Raw genomic sequence first — 24557 nt, 5'->3', positions numbered from 1 at the left:
AGTTAGTATGATTGCTTTTATTTACCGTAATGAAAAAACCAGCAATGTATACCAAATCCGCCAAAGTTTGGCAAACGGCATTACACGCTTAAATTTAGATAAGTAAAATCACCATTTTAAACGTACTAAGTTTTTTGCGATTGCGAAACTGACATGCCATTTATTTCGAGATAAAAATAGTTAAAAATAGGCTATCATTTATAAAGATCTATCTTTGAGTGCTATTCGCATCATTTGTCTTAACGTTAGAATCTTCGCGTGCCGCAGTTTAAGAGATAAATAAAAGTTAATGACCAAACTGACTGATGACTGAAATTGGGGTGGAATTTTCATGAAAGGTTTTAATAAATCTTCAGATATATTTTGTTTATATTATTTAGAATTTTAGATATATTATATGTTGTAGATTGAATGTTGATTGAATGACTGTTTGTACGTGAATAATTTCTGTGAAATTAATGTTGAACACGTGGAACATACTATTTCGTGAATAGACTAAAATACAATCGACTCACAATACACACAAATATAATATAACTCGTGCAAATCTTGCTAATTCATACACAAAGCATTTTGCAAATGTCTAAAATAGAGTTCTTCAGAGGTAAAGATTCGTTCAAGGCTGACAACGCACGCGTTTTTGTTTGTTAAGAGCCAAAATCAAAATCAAATCATTTATTCAGAAATTAGGCCTCCACAGGCACTTTTCCACGTCATATTCCAAATTAAATGGCATTTATCAAAGCTACAAACTACTAGCATAACGGAACGAACAACGAAAATGAACGAAATGCCGAAAGAAACTCATTCAAACAGTGTTGGTCCCTATCATGCCAGAAGGGCTTACCATTTAAAAAAGTATATATTTATGTATCATTTTTCATCAGTAATATAACAATGTAAGTACACAATAAAGTACATGGTCAAAAGGTATACTGAAACATATTATGATTGTGATCAAGTGCTGATGAAAGGAAAATATACATACTTATGCCATGCTTCATTGCTCAGTCAGCTGCGTTGTTTTGCGTTGTCTGTCGATAGACGTCAAAACGACGGAGCGCCATCGAGCGGTAAATAGGATTTGGCTCTAAGTAGTACAAAAAGGGCGCTTTAAGTATACACTTGTATATTTAAAAATTGCAATTTTTTTTGACCTTTTATGCACCGAGGTACATAAAAACAAAGGTACAAAATAGAAGCGCTCATAAAATTATCATTGTTATAATGTTCTTTTTCCTAAACCAATTTTAAATGTCAAGATTTACATTTGTTTTAAATGTAAACTATGCCCTTAAAACCACATTAATTTAACGAGATGGGTTATTCACTATTTAACCACACAGAGCTGTGTGCGTAGTGCTATTTACATCTCACCATCGTGTCGATTCGAAGTGAGACGCAGTGAACCAATCACATTGCGCCATTGTTACGCAACGATAACCACAACGAGAAGAAAGACAGAAAGAAATGTGAACCAGCACTAAGCGTCGTGCGTGTGGTCAAATGGTTAAAATCGATCAACATTTTTTGCTGTCATTATAGACCACAATACAGTGTATAAGTATAGTCGCGTTTACAAAAATATAATAGAAATTCGAGATATTCTTGTATTTTCTGCCACATTCATTTTCTATTTGTCGGCAACTGCGCTTTAAACAATGGTGTGGTCAAAAGGTGAACGGAAAACTTATATGGTTAATACATATAGTTCCGTGTGGTCCAAAAGTGAATTGCCCAACAAGAAATTCTTAAAAAGAATAACAAACACGCCATGTTGATATTTCAAGCTTGTAATCAGCAAAGAAAAAGTTGCGAATACTTTAATTTTGTTACAGACATTTACTTTTACAATTTGATATTTCCTGTTATTTATTTACCTACTTGGTAAATGGCTGGCGTAAAATATCACTTGATAATGTTTTAAGAAGTAATTTAATAATAGCTTTTGCCTTCGGCTTCGCCTGTATATATGTCGTTGTTACAATAAAAGTAATTATGGTTGTTCGGATGGACTCAATTTTAAAGCAGATATTTTCAGCCGATTGAGTTAAAATGTTTTATACATTATACATGACAATCCATATGATATACTTGACCTGGTCGTGCTTCAGGATCGACTCGCTTCATATTTGGATTGGAACTATTTGGAAATATAATAGACAGCCACTTTTATATTAAATTATAACCATTTTTATTTATATTATAAGCGTTCGCATACTATGCACGTCAATCTGTAAGGACGTAAAGAATCTTAATAGCATAGTAAAATCTAAGCGCTTGCGAAATTGATTGACGTTAAAATATCTTTATGGCACACTTTGGTTTTGACGCATAGGCACTATAAAAACGCAAAGCGCTTTTGTCGCGAGTGGGGGACGTAGCGGAAAAATCTCGGTGATATTTTTCAGAGGAGTGAGAGAAAAATAAATAAATTATTATGCACAATATTATATAATAATAATAATATTTAAAATAAAAACTAAACACATTCTCCTAAACTGCAAACTCCAGATGAAATTCAGTACAAAATTATTTACTGAATTTAGCTAAAACGTGAAAAGAAACATTTATTTTGTTGTTAAATGTTTAAATGTTAATTTAAGTTTAATAATTAATGTAGAATGCTCCATTACATCACCGTGTCAGCTTTAAGCATTGGTACTATTTATTTGGGCTGTTGTAAGCTAAACAATTTAGATTCTCGGTTTCTCTCTTAGCCGTTGAGCGTCGTAGCCCAGGGTCCATAATTTACATTGATTGCAATAATTCAGAAGCAGATTTTCAGCAGTAGTCGTTCCGAAATGCCAGTAGTTTGTAGCTTGTGAGAAATAACTATAAATATAAAAATTGACGAGAAAAATTGCCTGTGAAGGTCTAATTTCTGAATAAATGATTTGAATTTGAAAGTAAATAAATTTATACAAAATTATTTTTTCTTCACAAATTTTATTTTAAAAAACGGACGTGAACGGAAATTTAGCACAAAAAAAATGAACAAAACCCCGTAATAATAAAAGGGAATAATAAAAAATAATGAGGCATGATGTAATTATAACGCAGCTTCTGTTTATAACGCAATTATTACAGAGTCATCCAGAAAAACGGCAGATTTTTCCTTGAATTTATCAAAAGGAAACGGAAAAAGGCAAAGATTAACTAAGTAACAGATAAGCTGGCTAATATTGCTGCCCTTCTTCGTGATAAATAACCTAATCCACCAACTTTTGACCAAAAATCTATTAATGATTCTTGAAAAGGAGATGTAGCAAATATTCGCTCACTTAATATTTACTATGTGCGTTTCGGAGCTTCGCTCCTGTGAGAATTTCGGGATAAAAAGTCCCTTATTTGTTACATATGATTATATTCTATAAGTATGGAAATTATTTAGGTATTTCATTGATATCCGTCCATGATATGCGTGATTGAATGCTCACATGAATACTTTCGCGCATTTATAATTTTAGGTAAGTTTTTCTCAGACTGCAACTGACAGGACGAAGGCGCTTTTTAACCTGTAATTTTAGAAATTCATGTATTCATAGCGTAGTGTATTATTTCATGTCACTTTCATAATTCGATAGTTCACAAAATTCGCGAGTTAAAGATTTACTTACAAGTTACAAGTTCTGATGACCTTGGGATTCTTTATAAAAAACTCATTACCTTATTTATATATTTCTTTCTAGTTACTTATATCTTACTATGGTGCAAAAGCCACTCCTAATTATTTCGACGCTTCCCTGTCCTTATTCTCTCCATTTCTTGTCATGTGATTTATAATTGACAATAATTAAAATACCTATTAATTACCATATCTTCTGTTAACGATGATCTAAGGGCCAATGTTTTCCCAACATTCGGCCAACATGGGCCAACCATCTGCCGGCTCTCGGCATATATTGCCTGTTATTAATTTTATGGAAGCTATCTGTCGCCTTTTGATGTTTATTTTTATATTTGCCGATGAATGGACGATTATATCCAATGTTTGCCGTTCTATTTGCATTCATTTTGTTTTGTTTGTTATTGATATTGAATCTGGGGGAATTGAGTTATCATGAGGTAATAAGCTTGTAGACTGTTATGATACTGAGTCTTTTTTAAATGTATTTTTTACACAGATAATAAGAACATAATTTTCTTCTGTGATTTTTTATTCTTTCTTTTCGTACTTTTTGCTGTAGGCCGCCACATCCTTCTACCAAAAATCTCTATTGAACAGTGTGCGTAGTGCGACTTTGCTATTTACCTACATGTCACTATCGAGTCAATTCGAAGTGAGACGCAGCTAACCAATCACACTGCGCCATTGTGACACAACGACAACCACAGCGCAATGTGATTGGTTGGCTGCGTCATCTCTTTCGCAGTAAAAATATCTTCTTCATAGCCGTATTCCTCATGGCCGAGGGTCGTGGTCATTACGTGGAATTATACACACACAACAACTTTCTTGGCATTAGTAATGGTGTGGTTTGCCATTGCCTTCTCCATTTCACACACAAGTTAATAATCAACCAGTGTGCTGGTTTCCTCACGATGTTTTCCTTTACCGGAAGCAAGTGGTGTTCGATGAAAACAACTATACATGAGTCAGATTGGTATACAAACTCATGTGGTACGAGTAGGATTCGAACCTGGGACCTTTCGATCCACAGGCGGGCGTCTTAACCATTACACCACCACCGCTTCTGAATAAAAATATATAAAATAGGTTTTTTAAATATTTTGATATACTTAGTTTAAACTCGAAAATGTATTTTATACCTTCCTACTTAGGAACTTGTCAACGTGGTGTGACCACGTTGGTCATGACAAATTCCTGACATGTCATTTTCGAATGTGAAAATGTGTGAAAATATCTTACCCCCCTAGTTAATAAACCAATGTGAAATTGTCAAATGTCTTTGGTCTTTTTATTTTTCATATAAATCGAATGGAATTGTATACTAGATAATCGTGTAAAAATCACAATCTATTCTTAGGATAAAATCAATATCGGCCTAGACTCGCCCGTGTGAATTTACTTCAGTTCTCACCCTGCGCTCTAGTTGAGCGACGAAAAGTCAATATAAAATGTGTGGATATATTGAATTGTCCACGGTTTGCATTGTCCCCGTAATCTCGATATTTTTCGTGACTAAAATAAACTATTGATATCACTAACTTTGTATTAGTTAAAACTTTGCTATAGGTAGTCTAGTTTAAAAAGAATTTATATGCATTTGTATCTAGGATGCAAATGTTAAATTTTATGTTGTTAATCAATGATGGGGTACCTTTTTTATTAAATGTATAACGTCACATAGCGCCTCGCGTCATTTATCCGGGGCATCACGTCAGAACAAATAGTCTAGATTCAGGTTTCAACGACCAATATCTCTATTATCTGCTAAACGATCCATTTACTAGACAAAAGTGCGTAAAATAAGAACAAAGGGCGAAAACGTATACTAACTGTGTCATAACTGCGATATACTTACCCTTAGGAAAATTGGATTAATACGTTGCTTACAATGCTTTTTCATAGTATACTCTATCCATGTACCAAATTTCAACATGTTTCGCCTAGTGGTTGAGACGTTTTTGAATAACAAACACTAAGGCTCACACATTTCGCATTCAACATATTACAAATAATTTAATATATTTTATAGAACATTAACGGCCCGGTCCAAGCTTCGTTAGGGTAAAATCATAATAAAATAGAATATCATAAAATATAATTTTATTTAAAAAGCCACAAACATGCACGTAACATAAAAAAATCAAACACGCTAAAGGATTACAAATAGAGTTGCGGTTGTGTGTGCTGTAGCAATTTAAACTGGCCACGACAAATTAATGTAAAGTGGCCACGACAAATTAATGTAAACTGGCCACGACAAATTAATTTAAACTGGCCACGACAAATTAATTTAAACTGGCCACGACAAATTAATATAAACTGGCCATGACAAATTAATTTAAACTGGCCACGACAAGTTCATTTAAACTGGTCGCGACAAGTTAATTTAAACTGGCCACGATAAATTAATTTAAACTGGCCACGACAAATTAATTTAAACTGGCCACGAGAAGTTAATTTAAACTGGCCGCGACAAATTAATCAAATTATACACGTAAACGTTCCTTTTGAATCACTTTTACCGCATCAAAATCCGTTGAGTAGTTTTAAAAGGATAATTATGGAGCATACTACTCGTATGTATTAATGGGTTCTAAGCCAGAAATAAATAATTTTTGATTCTTTTTTAATTTTTTTGATAATTATTATAAATGTAATTCTTCTTCAACAAAAATATATATATATAGATTACAAAAGCCCGAAATAAAAAAAGAACAGAAAATAGCAGTCTGCAATGCGGTTATAGGACTTTCATTGCACTCCATCAAGCATACTTAATTACAATAGAAACTTTGTGTTGCCATAATAAATTCCTATTAGGGCGGTTGCGAGCAATGAAATTTTAATTTAGGTCGCTCTTGGTAGGTTCATAAATTGTTCTGTTTTCACGTGATAGTTTTTTTTAATGAAAAAGGTCAAGAATCCCTCTTAAATTATGAAGAGTGAGTGAAAGTTTGTGAGTATGTTTGTGACTTCTTTACTCTCAAACGCTTGCTGGCTTGGCAATTTTTGTGAAATTTGGTATTGAGGTAGCTGATATCTTTTTATACGAAAATTTTGATTTGATTTAAGGTTTAGGCCAAAAAGTTATGTCACGTTTTTTATTTATTTAAAAATATGCTAAAAAATAAATAAGTAAGTAGTTTAAAATCTTGCAAGATTTAATTAACTCACCAATATTGTTGTCTCAATGAAAATTTTTACATAGCTAGTTCTACAGTTTATAGGGCAAAAACATTTTTAAAGACAATTTACACTGATAATATAAAGCCGAAAGTATTTCATTTTAGAAAGAGAAGGATCCTTCATCATTGATCGGAGTCTTTAAGAGCCCTGCAGTAATGTACGCAGCAGCAAATTTATATGTTCGGCCATCAGGCACTCAATCTATTTAAGCCCTCGGTCAAAACGAATTTTGAAACAAAACACCTAACGACCTCGACCTCCTCCTGACGACCTCGATGGCGCAGTGGTAAAGTGCTTGCCTCGGTTCAGAGGTCCCGGACTTGATACCCGGTCGGGTCATGATAGAAAATGATCTTTTTCTGATTGGCCCGGGTCTTGGATGTTTATCTATATTGTATTTGTTACAAGTATCGTTGAGTTAGTATCCCATAAGTCTTAAACTTACTTTGGGCCTAGCTCAATCTGTGTGATTTGTCCTAATATATATATTTATCTATTGATTAGTTATTATTATTATTTGTATCTCCTTTTGGGATTCACGGCACTAAGTCCGGTCCTTTGAGAGGCTTGCGTGGGGATATGGATCCAACACGTAGAGGCCCTTTGGAGAATTTTGATGTTGTGTAGGTCTCCCGCCAAGACCCGCTCCCGGATATACCAATGAAATGATATGCCCATGAGCAGGTCTCGGCGGGAGTGTGAACTATTGCAGAATAATGGATAGAAGTACTGGTCTATAGAATGAAATTTGGATGGACTGAGAATGGGCTAATAATAAGCCGGTCAAAAACTAAAACTCTTTATTAAATCTCAAAAATTGAAGAAGTAACGGATTTTAGTTTGGATAACTGGACTGTGTGAGTGGGGTTAACATTTACTGAAGCGCGTCGCCGCCGGCGAAAATGGCTTACTTTGCGCTGTTCAGCGTAGGTTAAAGTCAACGTCAAAGTTGACCCGGTGCAACTCATCCTAAATACTAATTTGTGCAAAACATATCTTGACAAGTAAATTACATACCGAATACACTTTTGACTAAACAACGTGTTTCTGCCATAAATCTAACCAAATGCTTCATTAATTCAACAGCTTGTCAATATTGTAACAATCCCATATATATCACAGAGTTCTCGGAACAATTTATTAGGTCATATAAGACATTACAGCCAGCAACATACGGCTTTGCTATAAAATTAATAGACCATCTCCAGGTTATTTTTCAATTACTGATGATTCTAATACATATACTTTTTCTGTGGATGTGGTTTACGCCCTAGAATTGTTAATAAATATTATTTTCTTTCTCAATGTTACTTCTGACTTTGTTATATGTTTCTTTCTCCATCTCAACTAAACAATTTCCGAAACCCGATCTGGGTTTCGGAAATTTCCGAAACCCAGGTCCCTTTTTCCTACATTGTATTCTATAAATTTTGCATTGATTGTTACACATAATATTATTAAAAAAATACATTTAAACATATTATAACGGGACTAATAGACCCGAGCTACCCCAAAGCTCATATATCATAGTAAGTTGCTGTTGTATATACGCTAGTATTAATAGTAATCAAGCAGCTATGCTTGATTATGCCAGTGCAAAATACAAGATTCGTTCGTTCGTTTCGGTCGTTTGCAAGACGAGAACAAACAGAATATATGCCTGACTGAGTATTCGGGACGTTGGTGGTATAGTTGATATTATTCTTAATTCTGCTCTGGTATCGACAAGCAGGATCTGCATAGCAATGATACATCTCATCTACATCTCACACAACTAATGAAGTCGGAAAATTTGAAAAAAAAATAAAGCTAAAGTAGGAATTCGGAACCTAGGCTTGAAACCTTAACGACTGAAGAAGAGAAGGAACTAAGAAAATGGTCAGATGATAATCTAATAGGCAGAATTGATGATAGAATAGCTAAAGTTTCCATCGAACTTCTTGTCAAAGTAATTATTTATCCTAGACACCATAGACCAAAGATGTTATACTGTGACCGAAGCATAATTTCCACTTCGCCCAATGATAAACAAAAACAAAATCTTTAGGACAAACAAAATGTATGATTTATCGCTCCCGCCCAAGGGAAAAACGATCAGGTGCAAAGTTTTGGAGAAAAATCTAATCAAACAAAACGAAATATGTTTAGCACACAATCTAACTCAATTTGTTGACTCTAACCCGTGTTAACTTTCGGAGTTTGGGGAGAAAACATCCGAGGAGCTAACTTGCGCTGTGCTCGATACCAATATACAGTGTGATTACAAATTTCTTAAGTAAATTTAAAAGACTTCATGTGTCTCTAAATTTGTGGTATTCCTCGAAGCGCACTTGTTTTGAGCGCATTCGTCGAAGCGCACCAAAATTATTCTTCGCACCAAAAAAGTGCGCTTTGAGTAATACTAAAAATATTAAAATTTCATTCTTCGAAATGCACCGACGTTTAATATATAGGGAAGAGCATAAAATAATAATGATATGAATAATCGTTTAAATTTAAACCCACTGGAAAATTGTTCACAATTTTTTCAAGTGAAGAATTTTTTGAAAATGCTGATGTCCTTTTGAGAAGACTTTTCTATTGATTCCTATTTCGTTTTCCTTCTTCTCTTTCCTTTATTTTGTTCTTAATCTTTCAATGTCTACTGAAGATAGAAATAAAACCAACTATAATTCCAGGCGTAATCAACGATTTTTTTTTAATAATAAGGGTGTAGTGGTTTATAATCACTCTGTATAAGTTATTGTGCGTCGACGAAGTTATGGAATTTGGAATATAAGTGAAGTTTTGACTTGTTCTTCCAATTTTAGATCCTGTGATCTTGTTCATGAAATAATTATATTATGCCTTTGCAGTATCTGACTGCCAATTACATACGAATACAGTCGATATCAGATCGACACATCTAAATTCATTGCAAATTCGCAGCTATCGCCATGTCATGTCATAGAGATTTGTTTAGCTTAAAATGAAGTTGACTGTACTTTATTGAGAGGTGAATTTGGCAGAGCAGCCATGGTCAGACAAGTTAAAGATGTAACACTGTGGCTCTTAATCTGTCTCGTACATATGCTTGGCGTTGTCATTCGCAGCTGTGATGCCTCGTTGCCTGGAATCCGCATGAAATATCAAACGGACGAGGCGTCACTTGTTTACTTTTGTCGATTACGACCAGCCAGGCCGAGTCATTCATATCCCAATTATTAAAAAAGCGAAGGTATGTTTGTTTATTACCTTTTCACGAGTTATCTACTCAACCAATCTTCTTGAAAATTCGCAGATTTAGAGGATATTTTTAGGTATGGAGAAGGACATAGGGCCATTAAAATAAACTTTGCAAAAAAAAAAAAATAGATGGCGCTGTGTGTATTTTAAATGCGCAATGGATACATATTTTATTTCAACTATCCCAATCTTATTTTAATACCAAGAAATAACTGTTACCGAGGACACTTAAGCAAGCGAAGTCGTGGGTAAACAGCCAGTTTGGAAATAATATTTATTACCTGTAAAAATATCTCTTAGTTAAGTAGCATGATACGACATCCACCAAATCATACGAAGAGGTAGACCAGTCAATATTTTTTGTTACTAGGAATTCTAGAGCTGGAACCCCACGCTAAATTTATCACCAAGTTATTTATGGGTCATACACACTCAATAAGAAAGATCTATAGTAAATAATGGTTTATTTTTAATATATATATATATATATCATGAAGAGAAACTGCTTCTATTCCAGTTTGTCTCCCATGGGATGGTTCAGTTGGTTCGATCGGAAACGAAACCTTTTGAGCGAGTGTTATAGGAACGATTGATATCAAATGATTTTTTGTTTGGAAACAATATCGTCTGTGGTTTGATTTGATTCGAATGTATTGTTTCTGCGGAATTTGGTTTAGTCAAAGAAATAAGAACACTTCAATATAATGTTTTTATATAGCGAAAATATATCTGAGTTCTCACTACTAATCTTTTCACACCATTTATACTCAAATGCGAAAGCCTTCCACGCTTCCTCGATTAAACCAATTTTGATGAAATTTGGTATACCTACATCACGGATTAATAAACTTTACGGTATACATATTTAACGACCAGTGTGTGACTTTTTTGCTGTTTCTACCCCCAAAGACAAGAAGTGGGGGTGAAAGTTTGTATGACAAATGCATCAGATGCTATGAAAGATAAAGCTAAAACAGCCAGGTTTTTTTTACAAATTCAATCATTTTGGGGGGCGAATTTTTTGAAAATTCGACCCCTAAAAGGGTAAAAATTGGGGGGTAAAGTTTGTATGAAAAATCTATACTGATCTACTTGAAAATTGGCATAAATGCTATGCAACAATAAGCATCCTCAGAGTTTAACACTGCATTTCACATCTTTGCTCAAATAAATCAATCGGCCAGTAGACTTGCCTTACAGATCTTCAGATCTTCTACCGAACTCCACTGGAATCTTAATGGCTAAATTGTGACAATTCTCTGTATATGCATACTCTGTATATGTACCTTTATATGCATACTACTTTATATAATACGTATGGCACTGTATGAAATGATACATATTGTGAAGATGTTCAGTACATTTTTAAGTATATTATTCTCAAGATCTTCATAATATCATTGTTTGCCATAAGCCTACACTCATAAGCTGTGAGAGTGATTGCTTCACGCTTCAGCAATACTTGGCAGTATTCCAAATGTACAGTCGACAGCACTTTATCTAGTCTGAATTCGTTGCTATTACCACTGCTTAAAGAATATAATATCTACGTATTTGCGACCTGAATTTTATTCTGTTAATTAATAAACAGACTCTTTATATCATAACTAAGGATGCATTTGCACCGTCTTAATTTGAACCTGACGTTTGGACAAAATTACCTACTTTGCGTTTTTCTGCGCACGTTAAATTTAAAGTTGATAATGCAACCCATTCTATGTTCTATATATGGGCTATGTTCTTAGCAGTATCATGGTCTTGGTTAACGTTTATCTACACATGTATCGTATTATAAAACAAAGGCATCTGCCGCGTCTGTCCTGTTCGCGATAAACTCAAAAATTACTACAAGTATGTTTATGCGGTTTTCACCAAATGATAATGTGATTCCTGAGGAAGGTTTATAATATCTGTCATAATATCTTTACGATTTCAACGCTTTTTTACGTTTTATGGTTATATGCGCTTTGTTATATTTTAAAATGAGTTTCTGTCTCGAGTATGCGAAATTTTAAATTTATGATTATGCTTTTGGTCGGACGAGCAATTTGAGCAATTTTCATGGCGGCTCTGGTGATCGTTAAACATGAAGCAGTTCAGAACTACTCTAGAATTTAAATATAAATAAATATATATGGAAAAACAGATTGACTTAGCCCTAAAGTAAGTTCGAGACTTGTTATAGCGGATTATTAACTAACTATTAGGCCGCGAAGTTCGTCAAGGATTTATATTCAATGAACTTCGTTAGGTTCATCCATTATCTCCGCCCTTTCTTCTTTTTTAACCCCCGATTATAAAAGAAGAGGAGTTATAAGTGTAACGTGTCTATATCTGTATGTCTGTCCGTGGCATGCTAGCGGTCAAACGGCTGAACGATTTTAATATTTTCTTTTTATTTGAACGAATTAATTTGAGAGTGTTATTAACTATTGGCATATTATATATCAGCTTTCTACGCCCAGTAGTTTCGGCTGTGCGTTGTCTGTCAGTCAGTCAGTTACTCAGTAATTGTATATATAATATAGATAGATATATATCTATCTAGACGGAGGATGTCTTTAAAAAGTTGAAAATGATACCAATTCTTGAGTTTGTGACCCAAATAAAGTGATCCTTACTGTGTTCGCGACCTATATAAAAGGCAGTAAGTAGTTCTCTGGCTACCGATCAATCAATGAGCTTTGTTGTGACTTGTCTCAAGTTTCCCAGGATTTGTGTAATTGCTTATTTATGTTGCCTTTCGCTCGGTGTTTTGATTTTAGCTTCTATATTTCTACTTTCGCTTCCATATCTTCTGTATATATAACTCTTGCCTTATTGAGTGACTGACTGATTGGCTGACAGACAACGCCCAGCCGAAACTACTGAGCGTAGAAAGCTGAAATTTCGTGTGTAGGTTCCTAGAACATTGTAGGGGAACACTAAGAAGGGATTTCCTGAAATTCCCACGGGAAACAAACGGACTTTTACTCACATATGAAGTTGTGGGCAAAAGCTAGTTCCATATAAAAGGTTGTTTTTGACATTGGAAAATAGCCAATTATTCGTCGTAAAGAGTAAATTAAATGTACACTGTGAGTCAAAGTAGGTAAAATATAAAACCTACTAATATTATTAATGCGAAAGTAAGTTTGTTTGTTTATTACATCTTCATGCTTTATCCACTCAAACAATCTTCTTGAAATTTTGCATACATGTAGTTTGAAGTAAGAAGGACATAAGGTACCTTTCGACTTTGATAATAAACGTAAAGCCGTGGGCAAAAGCTAGTAAAAAGTAAAGTAAAAAATCTTATCAATATTTGCCATTATATAGCTTAGCAGTTTGGCAAAAACATAATTTTGTGATGAATGAATATTGAATAAATGAATAAAATAAAAATACACATAGAAAACGTATGTGTAATAGGCATGGATTTACAAATTACATGATTATTCTCTAAACTTACGTGAAAATTTTCCAATAAATGTATATTTTTTACCAATTCGTTTTGTTTATCTATAAATGCGATTATGGCCTTCGTGAGGTTTCGTTAATTAATTTAATTGCACCGCCACTTATCGGATATTATAAGGCCGTATTTCCATAACTGCGCTTAATAATCAAGCTACGCTATGCTTCGAATGAGTGCGTGCGTTATGATAATATCAATTACATAAATACGCAATGGATTTATGTTGAAAGTTTACACGGTATATGGAACAAACAAATGAAATATCATTACTAAGTAAAGCTAAATAAAACTAAATAGTAACAACTAAATAATGATTTAGTTTTAGTTAGAACAAGAAATGAACTTAATTAAAAAATAATAACAGTATCCAAAAAGCAACATGTTTCCACCAGGTTTGTGAAGTTACATATACATCAAAAAGTTATATCGAAATTTTTAATTATTATATTTTAATGCAAAGAGTTAAGCCATAAACAAATTACATGATTATTCTCTAAATTTATTGGTAGGTATTATATATTAATGCATAGCGTGTTTTTACGTAGCAATGTGTCACTGTCTTTATGACACAATTAATATTTTCAGCGACTTTCTGTCGCATTTTGGTTTACCTCGTTGGTTTTTGAAGTATTTTAATATTTCAAAAACCAACGAATCCACTTTTTAAAGTGGAGCAATAATTATTACTTGATGCGGTTGAAATTTATTTAATTCAAATAGGGCAGGTTGCTATCCTAACAAAGTATTCCGCAGTTTATAGCCGTTTTCGTTAATTGTCTTTTAGAATCTGACTGTTTTATCTATTCATTTCTTTCCAGCAGGAAATATTAAAAAGAAACACACAACTCTTTGTTTAAAATTTAATTAAAATTTAATTTTTGACCCAAGTTTATAAATTATCGTTAAAATGTCCGTGCAGTAAGTAAACTATGGAGGAGTCCCCTCGTTGGAAGCTGATCCTGGGTATACCATTAGAAAATCATTATGGCTGTTTGTATTGTCATACAAACAGAAAAGCCGTGAATAACAACAATTTTATTCGACAGGCGAGGTAGGTGTAATTAAACTTTAAAGATTTAAGAATTTTAGGCTACAGACAGACTGAAAGAAACAGGTGGGACAGTCAGGTGAAAAAGATAGACGAGGCAGGTGAAACTAAATATGTATAAAAGCTTAAAATATTAACATTATACTTAGTAATGTGGGAATGGTATGTAAGAATGAAAGAGTTTATTAAGTGTATTCGAACGCTGAGAGTGAGAGGACGGATGTTAGAGCGAGATAGAAGACGTATGGCGACGAAGAGATTTTAGCTAAGTCGTTACGATTAAGATTTGCGAGAAAATAATCTATACTTAAACGATTTCTGTGGTGAAAATATAAGATTTCAAGAATTCAATTGTTTGACTATTCCCCGACCGATCCCCCGTTTCCCCGACTGTTCCCCGATCGATCCCCCATTTCCCCGACTGTTCCCCGAGACGCCGCCAAATCTGAACATGGAGGCGATGCCGTCAGTGACCTGGATGTAAGTATATAAATAAATAAATATATTAGGACAAATCACACATATCGAGCTAGCCCCAGAGTAAGTTCGAGACTTGTGTTATGGAATACAAACTCAACGATACTATATTTTATAACATATACATATATATAGGTAGATAAACATCCAAAGCCCGGGCCAATCAGAAAAAGATTGAACCCGGGACCTCTCGGTTCAGAGGCAAGCACTTTACCACTGCGCCACAGAGGTCGTCAAAAGTATACTCACAGATATGGTGTCACGTCACGTCGGCGGAGTAATGAAAAGTGAAGTAAAATATTGCTATGGCACTGTTGCAAGGATTCAAAGATAAAGTTTGCTACAGAAGCTACATAACTAGAAGTCCAACTTGAGCCACGAACTGGTCATTCACACAAGTTTTATCAAAACTACCCTGATGCAGATGCAGCTGATTGTTCGTCCTTCTGACCGGAGTTAAACTAGGTTTGAAACTAGTTTCAAATTGTTGATTGAATGGAAATAAGATTTTAGAATCGTAATCAAAATCAGACAGAAATAGGTGACTATTGTCTAGACGTACAAACTAGGCTGTAAAATGCTAAATATATCCTCCACACTATTCAAATCGCTCTCTTTCTCTCTATCTTCCAGTTTTCTCGGTTATATTAACTCCAAGGAGATCGGTTTCAACTAATTGCATACATTAACACTGGGAAATAGTGATGGATGGTCAATTTTAAATATCTTATAACAACTTACAACTGGCTTATCGTTAACCCTGCTTTGGAATGTTATTATTATCTATCAGCTGCTAAGGCTATATGTCCCTTAGTCGCCACGTACGACATCCATGTGAGGATATGTAGTGATCCTATTTAAGAGCGAGACCACACGCCACAATATAGTAGAGTATCTAGCTAAAGACGACGTATTTAAAATAACCTAAATTAAATTAAGTCAGTAAGTATTAACACTAGTATTAGCAATAATACATATAATAATCGTACAGAAGGACAAAGATAAAGATAATCTATTTGCAAAAACATGAGTTTATATTATTTACAATGTGGTGTTACAAGAAAACTTAATTCTACTTATTTCACCGGCTATGGGTGTGCAAATTTAAATTTAAAATAAAACATGCTATCATCTCACAAAACAAAAACAGAAGAAGAATAAATTTGATAAAAGAATTAGAAGTAGTAGAAGAATTTACATTCGAAGCCGAGAGGGAATAACCAATCTCATATTAATCAATATCTAATAATTTATATAGATTCATCTTCTATCCCATTGATTGATACCACAACGTCATCTCTATTCCCTCGAGTTCCATTCAAATATGCCCCAGATGCAGAGTTGATATGTCCTAATGCTGTATTCGGTAGCGTGTGAGCTTCCGAACTTGAAAGCTCCATGCATAAATAACCAACTTTCCAAGTACTTAGACTTACAACGTTTGCGTTGATAATAGAACTAACGTGACACTTATTTAATGTGGTAGTCGATGATGTTAATCTTAAAGCTAGACATTAAAATCTTTTAAGAATAGTAAAGAACTGTTTTTAGGTAATTTCTTCGCTATTGTTTAGCAATATTTTGACTATGAAATTACTATTTTGAAGACTGTGCTGAGTATTCGTTTATTGCGCCGCTTCTTCTTCTTGAAAGTAAGACAACAAATTACTTATTGTAAAGTAAAGTATTTTGTTTTGTTGATTTATGCTCAATTTCCGTAAATAATAAAACGTGCGTGTGGTCTGAGGGCCCACTTCTTGAAATTCTATGAAATTATGCTTGGGATTTAGTGAACATTCCAAAAGAATTGCGAAAGTTGGAATTAGATTTTGTGAAAGCCAAATAAGCGAGTTATGTTTTACGAAAGGCCCTCAGTCCTCAGTACTCGTGTCGTCTGAGGGCCCATCTGTATAATAACAAATGGGTAACAGTGTGGGTTAAAGTTTCAATTATTTAACAATTTAAGTACGCCCAAGGATTTTCCGAAATCTTTATAAATAAAGGGCTATATTACGTAACTATCAGTGCGAAATTTCATAATTATCCAACCCTTGCGGTCTTGAGGACATTGTAGGTTATCTCCATAGCGTAAGTTACAGTAATTCATCTTGCGGGGCGGCGACATGACAACTTGCAAGTCGAACGCTGAAAATTTGCAGATAACGGGCCCAAATTACCGGTCGTTTATCAATATTGGTTAACTTATAAATAGCTTAATAGATATATATATTTTATATTTATAACACGTCAAGAAATACAAGGATTTGTTTTCCCATTTTATAATATCATAAACACCTCAAAGGCCTCACAGGTTAAAGTCAAAGGTGCCACTCAAATTGAACGTACAAGATTCAGGTCTTATAACAAATAGTGAAACAATAAAGAACCTGACGGGATGCTGCAATAGGAGAAGGGCTATGTATTTTGTAAAGTTTTTATTATCTTATCATATTGTAAGCTGACAGATAAATAATTGAAATAAATCACCAGTCGCTTGGCAAAACTTTTGCAGTCAAAAAATATGTCCAAATAATATTTCCATACAGAAATTGAGCCATATAACTCAGTATAATTCAGTCGCAAGAACAAACAAATCCATCCAATAGACCACGGTGGTATTTGTCTGCAGAGTTAACGAGAATTCACTGTACAAACGAACCGACAGCATCCGTATATTATCACACTTTCAGTCAAGCGAGAGTTAAATTAGTTTTTAGCAAGTACCAGGCAAACATGAGATAGTAGTGTATTGTTTAGGTGGACGTGAAGTTTATTCAACAGATGGTGATTTTGTACGAAAACTTAAATACATTGTACGTATTTAAGTGCGAGCACGTTCTTGCTAATATAATAAATGCGAAAGTCTGTCTGTTCCGCTTTCACAGCTAAACCGCTGGACTGATTTTGATGTAGTTTTGTATTAAAGACCCCCGTTCAAACCTAGGGTACTTTTCAAAAATCAACTCCCAAACGACTATTCATAAAAGTTTTTATCAAAATCGTGTCTATTCCACTTTAGGAGAAAAATTCACGCTGGAAGAAGCTGGACGCAAAATTTTGTTTGTAATAAAATTTGCACTGTCCCATTTGACGTTCAAATTAACCGGCCCGCCGTTTACGTTTAGACAAAACTGCGTACTTTGCGTTTGTCTGCGCAGGTTAAAGTTTACGTCAAAAATAACTGCGTTGTTGCGTTTGTTTTATTTAAACTGGTATATTTTACTGGTGGAATCCACTATGTGTAATACTTTAATTTAAAAATGTGTCAACGATATCAGATACCAATTTTTTAAACACTTTCGATTAAAAGAAGATATTTTTAATATCGAAAAATCCAATTGCCGAGCGCAACCGTTGGGCGAATAGCTTGCTAAGGGCGCAAAGGATCGTGAAATATATTAAAAATGTTTTACTTACGTAATGACATTTTTACGTTCGATAAAACGGGATAACGAGGGGAATGTAGATCAGACTTAGTGAGTTTGTGTCATCCTCTTCGGTCCTGAGGGACAAAGAAGCGATGATTTGGCACGTCTTGTACATCGTTGAGTCAAGGAGTTTTAGGGTTTGATCTTTGAGTTTGCGATATTACCGGGTGAATAAATTATAATAATGTTGTTTTTTTATTTTTATTTTTGTATCTTTGATTTGTAGGTGGTATTGGATTTCGGTTATGCCTTAACCTGAGGTGCAAACTTTTGTTTTTACGTGATTATTTTTTAACACACAGATTTGAAACACATATTGTATCAAATTATTATAATTTTGCTATCTAGAAATACCTACAATACTATTACTATTCATACTAAGGTAAAATTTCTCCTACAACCAACTGAAAAGTTGTAAAACTAACACATAACGTTTAAAAGTTAAACGTAGTTAGCGTTGCTCGTGAATTACTTTGAATAAAGCCCTATTTCGAAAATGTGCGAACAAAATTGTCTATATTTCTAACTACAAAAGTTATTATTGTTTTACGATATTCTCTAGTACTCTATTTATATTAAAATGCTAAACCGTTAGACCGATTTTAACTAAATTTCTCATTCATGTAGTAAAAAACAAACTAAACATTTTGGAAAGCTTTGTGTTTATGTTCAACGTTTTTATTCAGTTTAGACTATACTGTCTATCTGCAATCGAATATTGCAAGTTAAATTCCACTTAGTTCTTTGTTTGTTCCACAATCGTATGAATTAATACAGCCTGATAACAGACGGACGGACAGCGGAGAATGAGTAATAGGTTCGCGTTTTATCTTTTGGTTAGGGAATCCTAAAAATCGACGACAAGAAAAGCTTATGTCTAAAATGGAATTCTTGTAAAAAAAAACAACAATTTTCCTAGTATTCCTACCATTTTTTTTCTGTCATTAGATTGTCCTTCTATGAATGCTTATAAAAGTAAACAAAAACTAATAATATAAATACGTTAGCCTTGTTTTTTTTTTTTAAAATATGTTCAATGGTTGCAAAATCAGCTGAATTTTAAAATAACAAACATAAAATTAACAACGTAATACATATATATTACTTAATACATTGCAGTTCAACTCACGGTTCACTTTATAATATGATGCAACAATAAGGTCTCGTATCAATATGATAAGATAATTGCATCAGCCGGTGTCAATGACCTACTGCTGTGCCCTATATATGTACCTTTCTATAAATTAGTCGACTAGCGGACCGTCCCAAGTTCGCTCGAGTGAAAACATAATAAATTATACCCCTAAACCTTCCTCAGGAATCACTCTATCTATTGGTGAAAACCGCATGAAAATCCGTGTAGTAGTTTTTTCAGCCACTGTCCGTGTGTCACATGTACTTATTCTGGCATACTAGAGGGGTAAAATATGTGTTATGGAATATACCTAATTATGGTAAAAATAGTTGAGTTATTTTCAATTGCCTCAGTAATTCAGTACAGTTACCACCTTCTTATTCTTATCGAGTGTATTATTACTAACAATCTACTGGTAGACTCCGACTTTAGTCAAAAGGTGGCCTGAAGGCATCTGACATGACTTTTACAAATACTAACCTATATCTAAACGAATACACACGAGTTGGAAAAAGCTTGTTTACAAAATTAGAAAATTAACTACATTTGTTTTACATTACGGCCCAGATGAGACCACAGATAAAGTAAAATGAAAAGCAGCGAGGGGTAATCTGTCAGAGCAGTGGCGTAGCTAGATAAACATGGGGCCTGGTGTAATACAGATCAGGGTGCTCATTCATGAAATGTACGTGATAAAGCAGATCAGACTGTATGCTAGGTATCCACGTAATCTTTTACAAAAAAAATATTACGTGCGCGATTTGAATAAGATTAGGGCCAAAGAGCCCCCTATTGGGGGCGCCGCTAGACCTAAGCTTAGGGGCACAACCGGCGGCGCGCGGCATCGTCAAGATCTTCCTATATTTTAGTTGCAGCGGTGCGTTGCACCATCTAGTGTTTCATAGATTGCTGGCACCGGTTAGTGACTAGTCTCGGTGCCCCCAAACTCAGAGGGACTAGAGTCTTGTCACTCTGAGTTTTTGGGCACCGATGCGCGGCACCGTCTAGAGCCCCCTAAGTTAGGTGGCACCGGCGCGTGACACCAAGCACACGCAGGGCTTGGGGGATGCTATCAAAAATAATCAAGCGACCGTCTCGTCATGACAACCGGGTTTAATTAACGCAGGTAATTAACTGGGGTAAAACAGATGAGGACGGATACAGGTGTACTCATTTAAAGATATTTACCTTCTCTTAAGTGTAATGTCTTATATAAGTAATGCTTATGGAAAGCTTTTGAGAACGATAAATATAATAATAATGATTGGGGAAATATTAAAAATGTATTTTTTTATAGTATGCTATAAAAAACATAGCAAATGACCGAGTTACCGACTTTTATCAGGGTTATCGCCTGTCTGTCTGTTCCGCTTTCGCAGAGAAATTCACGCGGGCGAAGCCGCGGGCAAAAGCTAGTTACAGCTAGTTACAATATACATAATTTTCAATCTCATAATATGCAAAAAAATCCGTTAATTTATGTTTATTTTATTTATGAAAACATCCTTTACTGATACCTACGTAACTGATTGTGATGAAATTTTGCATCAGCCTTTGGATGCCGAGGTACCTACTTAACGGAGCTGATGCAAAATTTCATCAGATTAAACTGGACAGTACTAACATTTTTTTTATATGAAATAAAATACATAAGCAATTTGTAATATACCTAGTTACGCTGGCCGAAAATGTTTTAGTTTTTAACTGGTTACAAAAAAAGAGAAAATTTTCTTCTTTTGTAACCGATTACATAATATAGTTTCATGAGCGACCGAAAGGATCTAGTTATGTCACTTTTCATTGATATTTGGAAGGTTGTCAAGAAATTTATAAAAATATCACAACAGCTGAACAAAGATTATTTATTTGCAATCATATTTAAAAGGTGTTATTAACAATAAAAACACAAAATTATTGACCGAGCGAGCCAGCAAGGTCTACAAATCAACGTGGGGCAAAAATACATTTTTTGTAACGCGAAACTTTCGAACCGGTGGTCTGAGTTTGATGAAATTTAAATGGCATGTATGATCGGTCAATAGTATTTTTAAATTTGTGGGGCAACAAAATCGGTTAAGTCGTTTTTGACATATTCACATTTTCATATAAACACATCAAATATTTCTTGTGTTCGCGAGGTCTAAATTTGCGGCGAACAACTAATATTAATTTAAGCTAAAAACTATCTAACTCATAAAGCTTTGAGCAAAGTGATATATATTTTTTTTAACATACAAATAAAGCCATAAAGTAGAAGAAGAAAGACTCATGACATTTCGCAAAACGTGACAGTGATTAACTTATCACTGATAACAAGACTGACGAATTTTTAATTTATACAGTTGGTAACCTTAAGTGGGGCAAGTTTCGCGCCAATTTCCTGAAGTACTTGAGCCGAGAAAGTAATTTTGATGATATAAATACGGAAGCTGATCTGAATCCAGCATCAGTTCTCCAGGATCTGTCGACGTAGTCGCAACAACAGTTGGAATTATTCAAAATGGTTGCGAAGGTGAGAAATCAAAAATATTTTAATATTTTAGAACAATTGTTTTGCGTGATTTATTTAGTAAACAAATTTTGGACAATTGGAATTTTGGAAACTTTGTTTATTTGAAAAATCTTTATTGCATAATAAAACACAAATACAGAAACAGAAAAAGCACTAGCAACGGCGGACTTATCCCATGGAGGGATCTCCAGTCATGAAATTACAAAATAAATGTGCTGAAATGTAAAAATACTTCAGTCTACTGTTTAAACTAGACAGAGATAGCAAGATGTTTTAAAATGAACGTAATAAATAAATAATAATAAAATCTTAGACTCCATTATCTTTCCCTTTACATTGTTACATTTTTTTTGCAATACTCAAATTAACAAATCAATACTGTGTTAATTACAGTTAGTTTTTAAAACGAAAAAGTAAAATCACGATGTTTTAAATAGTCATAAGTATATAAAAATAGTTTATATATACTTTATTTTTTAAACTACTCTTCCTTTTTCGAAATGCGAAAATGATGGAAAAGGTTAAGATTAAATTATTAACACTAAATTAAACTATAAACAGAATATATAAACAGATTAAATTATAAACAGAAATCTCAACACAAATATTATTAACTTTAATATTTGTGTTGAGATTTCTGTTCGAAACTTTCAAGATTTGGTAGGAGTGGTTTCATAGCGATTAATTGTACAATCTTGAATATTAAACTCAACTCATTTTCCAAATTTCAGGTACTTACATTTTTAGAATATATACCTACCTGACCTTCAATAACGCGCAAATATTTGCAGTTAAATTAAAATATATATAACAGATCAAGATTCATCAGGATTATATGCGTAACATGTTCAGTTGAATCCAGTGTGATAAATAATCAGTTTAGTCTTGTATGAATATAGATGCACGCCCAGATAATAACCCTTTAATTCCTATTTGATGCATACACACGTTCAAGTTTGTAAACTTGAATTCAGTGTAACTTAATTAATTTAAAATTTTGCTTCAAGGAATAGTTTAATAAAAATATATTTTTTTTAAACATTTGAACTATTTTTATTTACAACATATGCTCAACATATATCAAGTCGACTTTTCATGTTGTCATACACACATGATAATAAGTCGTACGTCATCAACTTCGCGTTATGCTACGCTATGGTCCGTAGCATCGCCGTCCGTCGAGGGAACATCAATATACGTTCTTCTTCTCCTTTGCGTGTCGATGGCAAATCAACGCTATAGGGTGCTACCTAAATATATTATATAGAATCGAGCCACTTCGATGGCTTACAGTACAGGTATTTGGACACTCGGGACAGGCGAGGAGTGAGCCATCGGTTGTGGGGAGAAGGCACAATCGCACATGTCGCTGAGACTGGTCAAACATACCCAATATCAACATACATTAAGCCTGCTCTTCATTCATCATCACCAGTATAATATATTCTAGTCCAAAGCTCCAAATATTAACCCTTCAAATACCCATTTCAGTTCGTTGCTTTCCTCGCCCTCGTGGCCGCGGCCGCCGCCAGCACCGCTGACGTCACCAGCTTCTCATACGACGTCGCCGACCCCTACACCGGCGACTTCAAGAACCAGGCCGAGACCCGCATCGGGAACAACGTCGCCGGACAATACTCCCTCCTGGAGTCCGACGGCACCCGCAGGACTGTCGACTACGCTGCCGGCGCCGGCGGCTTCAACGCTGTCGTGAGGAAAGACCCTGCACTGATCGCTGCTGCCCCGGTCATCGCTGCTAAAGCCATCGCCCCTATTGCCCCTATCGCCGCGTACAACGCTCCTCTGTCATATGCCGCCTCCCCCCTAGCTTACTCTTCTCCTCTCGCATACTCTTCGCCCCTAGCCTACTCGGCTCCTCTCGCCTACTCCGGCTATGGATACGGCTCCCCCTACGCCTACGGAAAATTCTACTAAATAAACGACTTTACGATCATGGTACCTGACTTGTAAATATAGCGATAGACCAGTGGAACTATATTCTTTTATTTACTCCCACGTTGTACAGATTTTTATTGGTTTTTATATCGATTCAAACGCGCTGCAAATAATAATGCATCATAATAATGTATGTGCATATAGGTAATTATATGAAAACTAAATAACATCTATGCACTTGATATGTTCGAAGATATATAGTGATTTAAAATTAGTAACTTTTTATTTAAATGTAAATGTTCAATATAATGTCATCAAAACATCATGCAAACCATCGATACTTAAATCGTCCTTGATGATACAACTAATCTTAAAACTAATCTTAAAACTAATCTTAAAACTAATCTTAAAACTAATCTTAAAACTAATCTTAAAACTAATCTTAAAACTAATCTTAAAACTAATATTAAAACTAATCTTAAAACTAATGTTAAAACTAATCTTAAAACTAATCTTAAAACTAATCTTAAAACCAATCTTAAAACTAAACATGTATTAT

At 34.4% G+C, this 24557-nt stretch overlaps 2 protein-coding genes across 6 annotated transcripts in view; both read left to right on the top strand.

Annotated features, from left to right (window-relative positions):
• The window catches only part of Pde1c (Phosphodiesterase 1c), a 305826-nt gene that overhangs the window by 5576 nt on the left and 275693 nt on the right, over positions 1 to 24557 (top strand). The gene's annotated exons all lie outside the window — the stretch shown is intronic.
• On the top strand, positions 21943 to 24095 carry LOC128669541 (larval/pupal rigid cuticle protein 66-like). Its single transcript, XM_053744448.1, has 2 exons — positions 21943 to 22102; positions 23594 to 24095. Exons 1-2 carry the CDS (start codon positions 22091 to 22093, stop codon positions 24035 to 24037), a joined length of 456 nt encoding a protein of 151 aa, XP_053600423.1. The 5' UTR covers positions 21943 to 22090; the 3' UTR covers positions 24038 to 24095.

Source organism: Plodia interpunctella, chromosome 1, assembly GCF_027563975.2.
Source record: "Plodia interpunctella isolate USDA-ARS_2022_Savannah chromosome 1, ilPloInte3.2, whole genome shotgun sequence".
In the NCBI taxonomy this organism is placed as follows: domain Eukaryota; kingdom Metazoa; phylum Arthropoda; class Insecta; order Lepidoptera; family Pyralidae; genus Plodia; species Plodia interpunctella.
The sequence above is the reverse complement of the archived record's forward strand: the minus strand, read 5'-3'. Positions and strand labels throughout refer to the sequence as shown.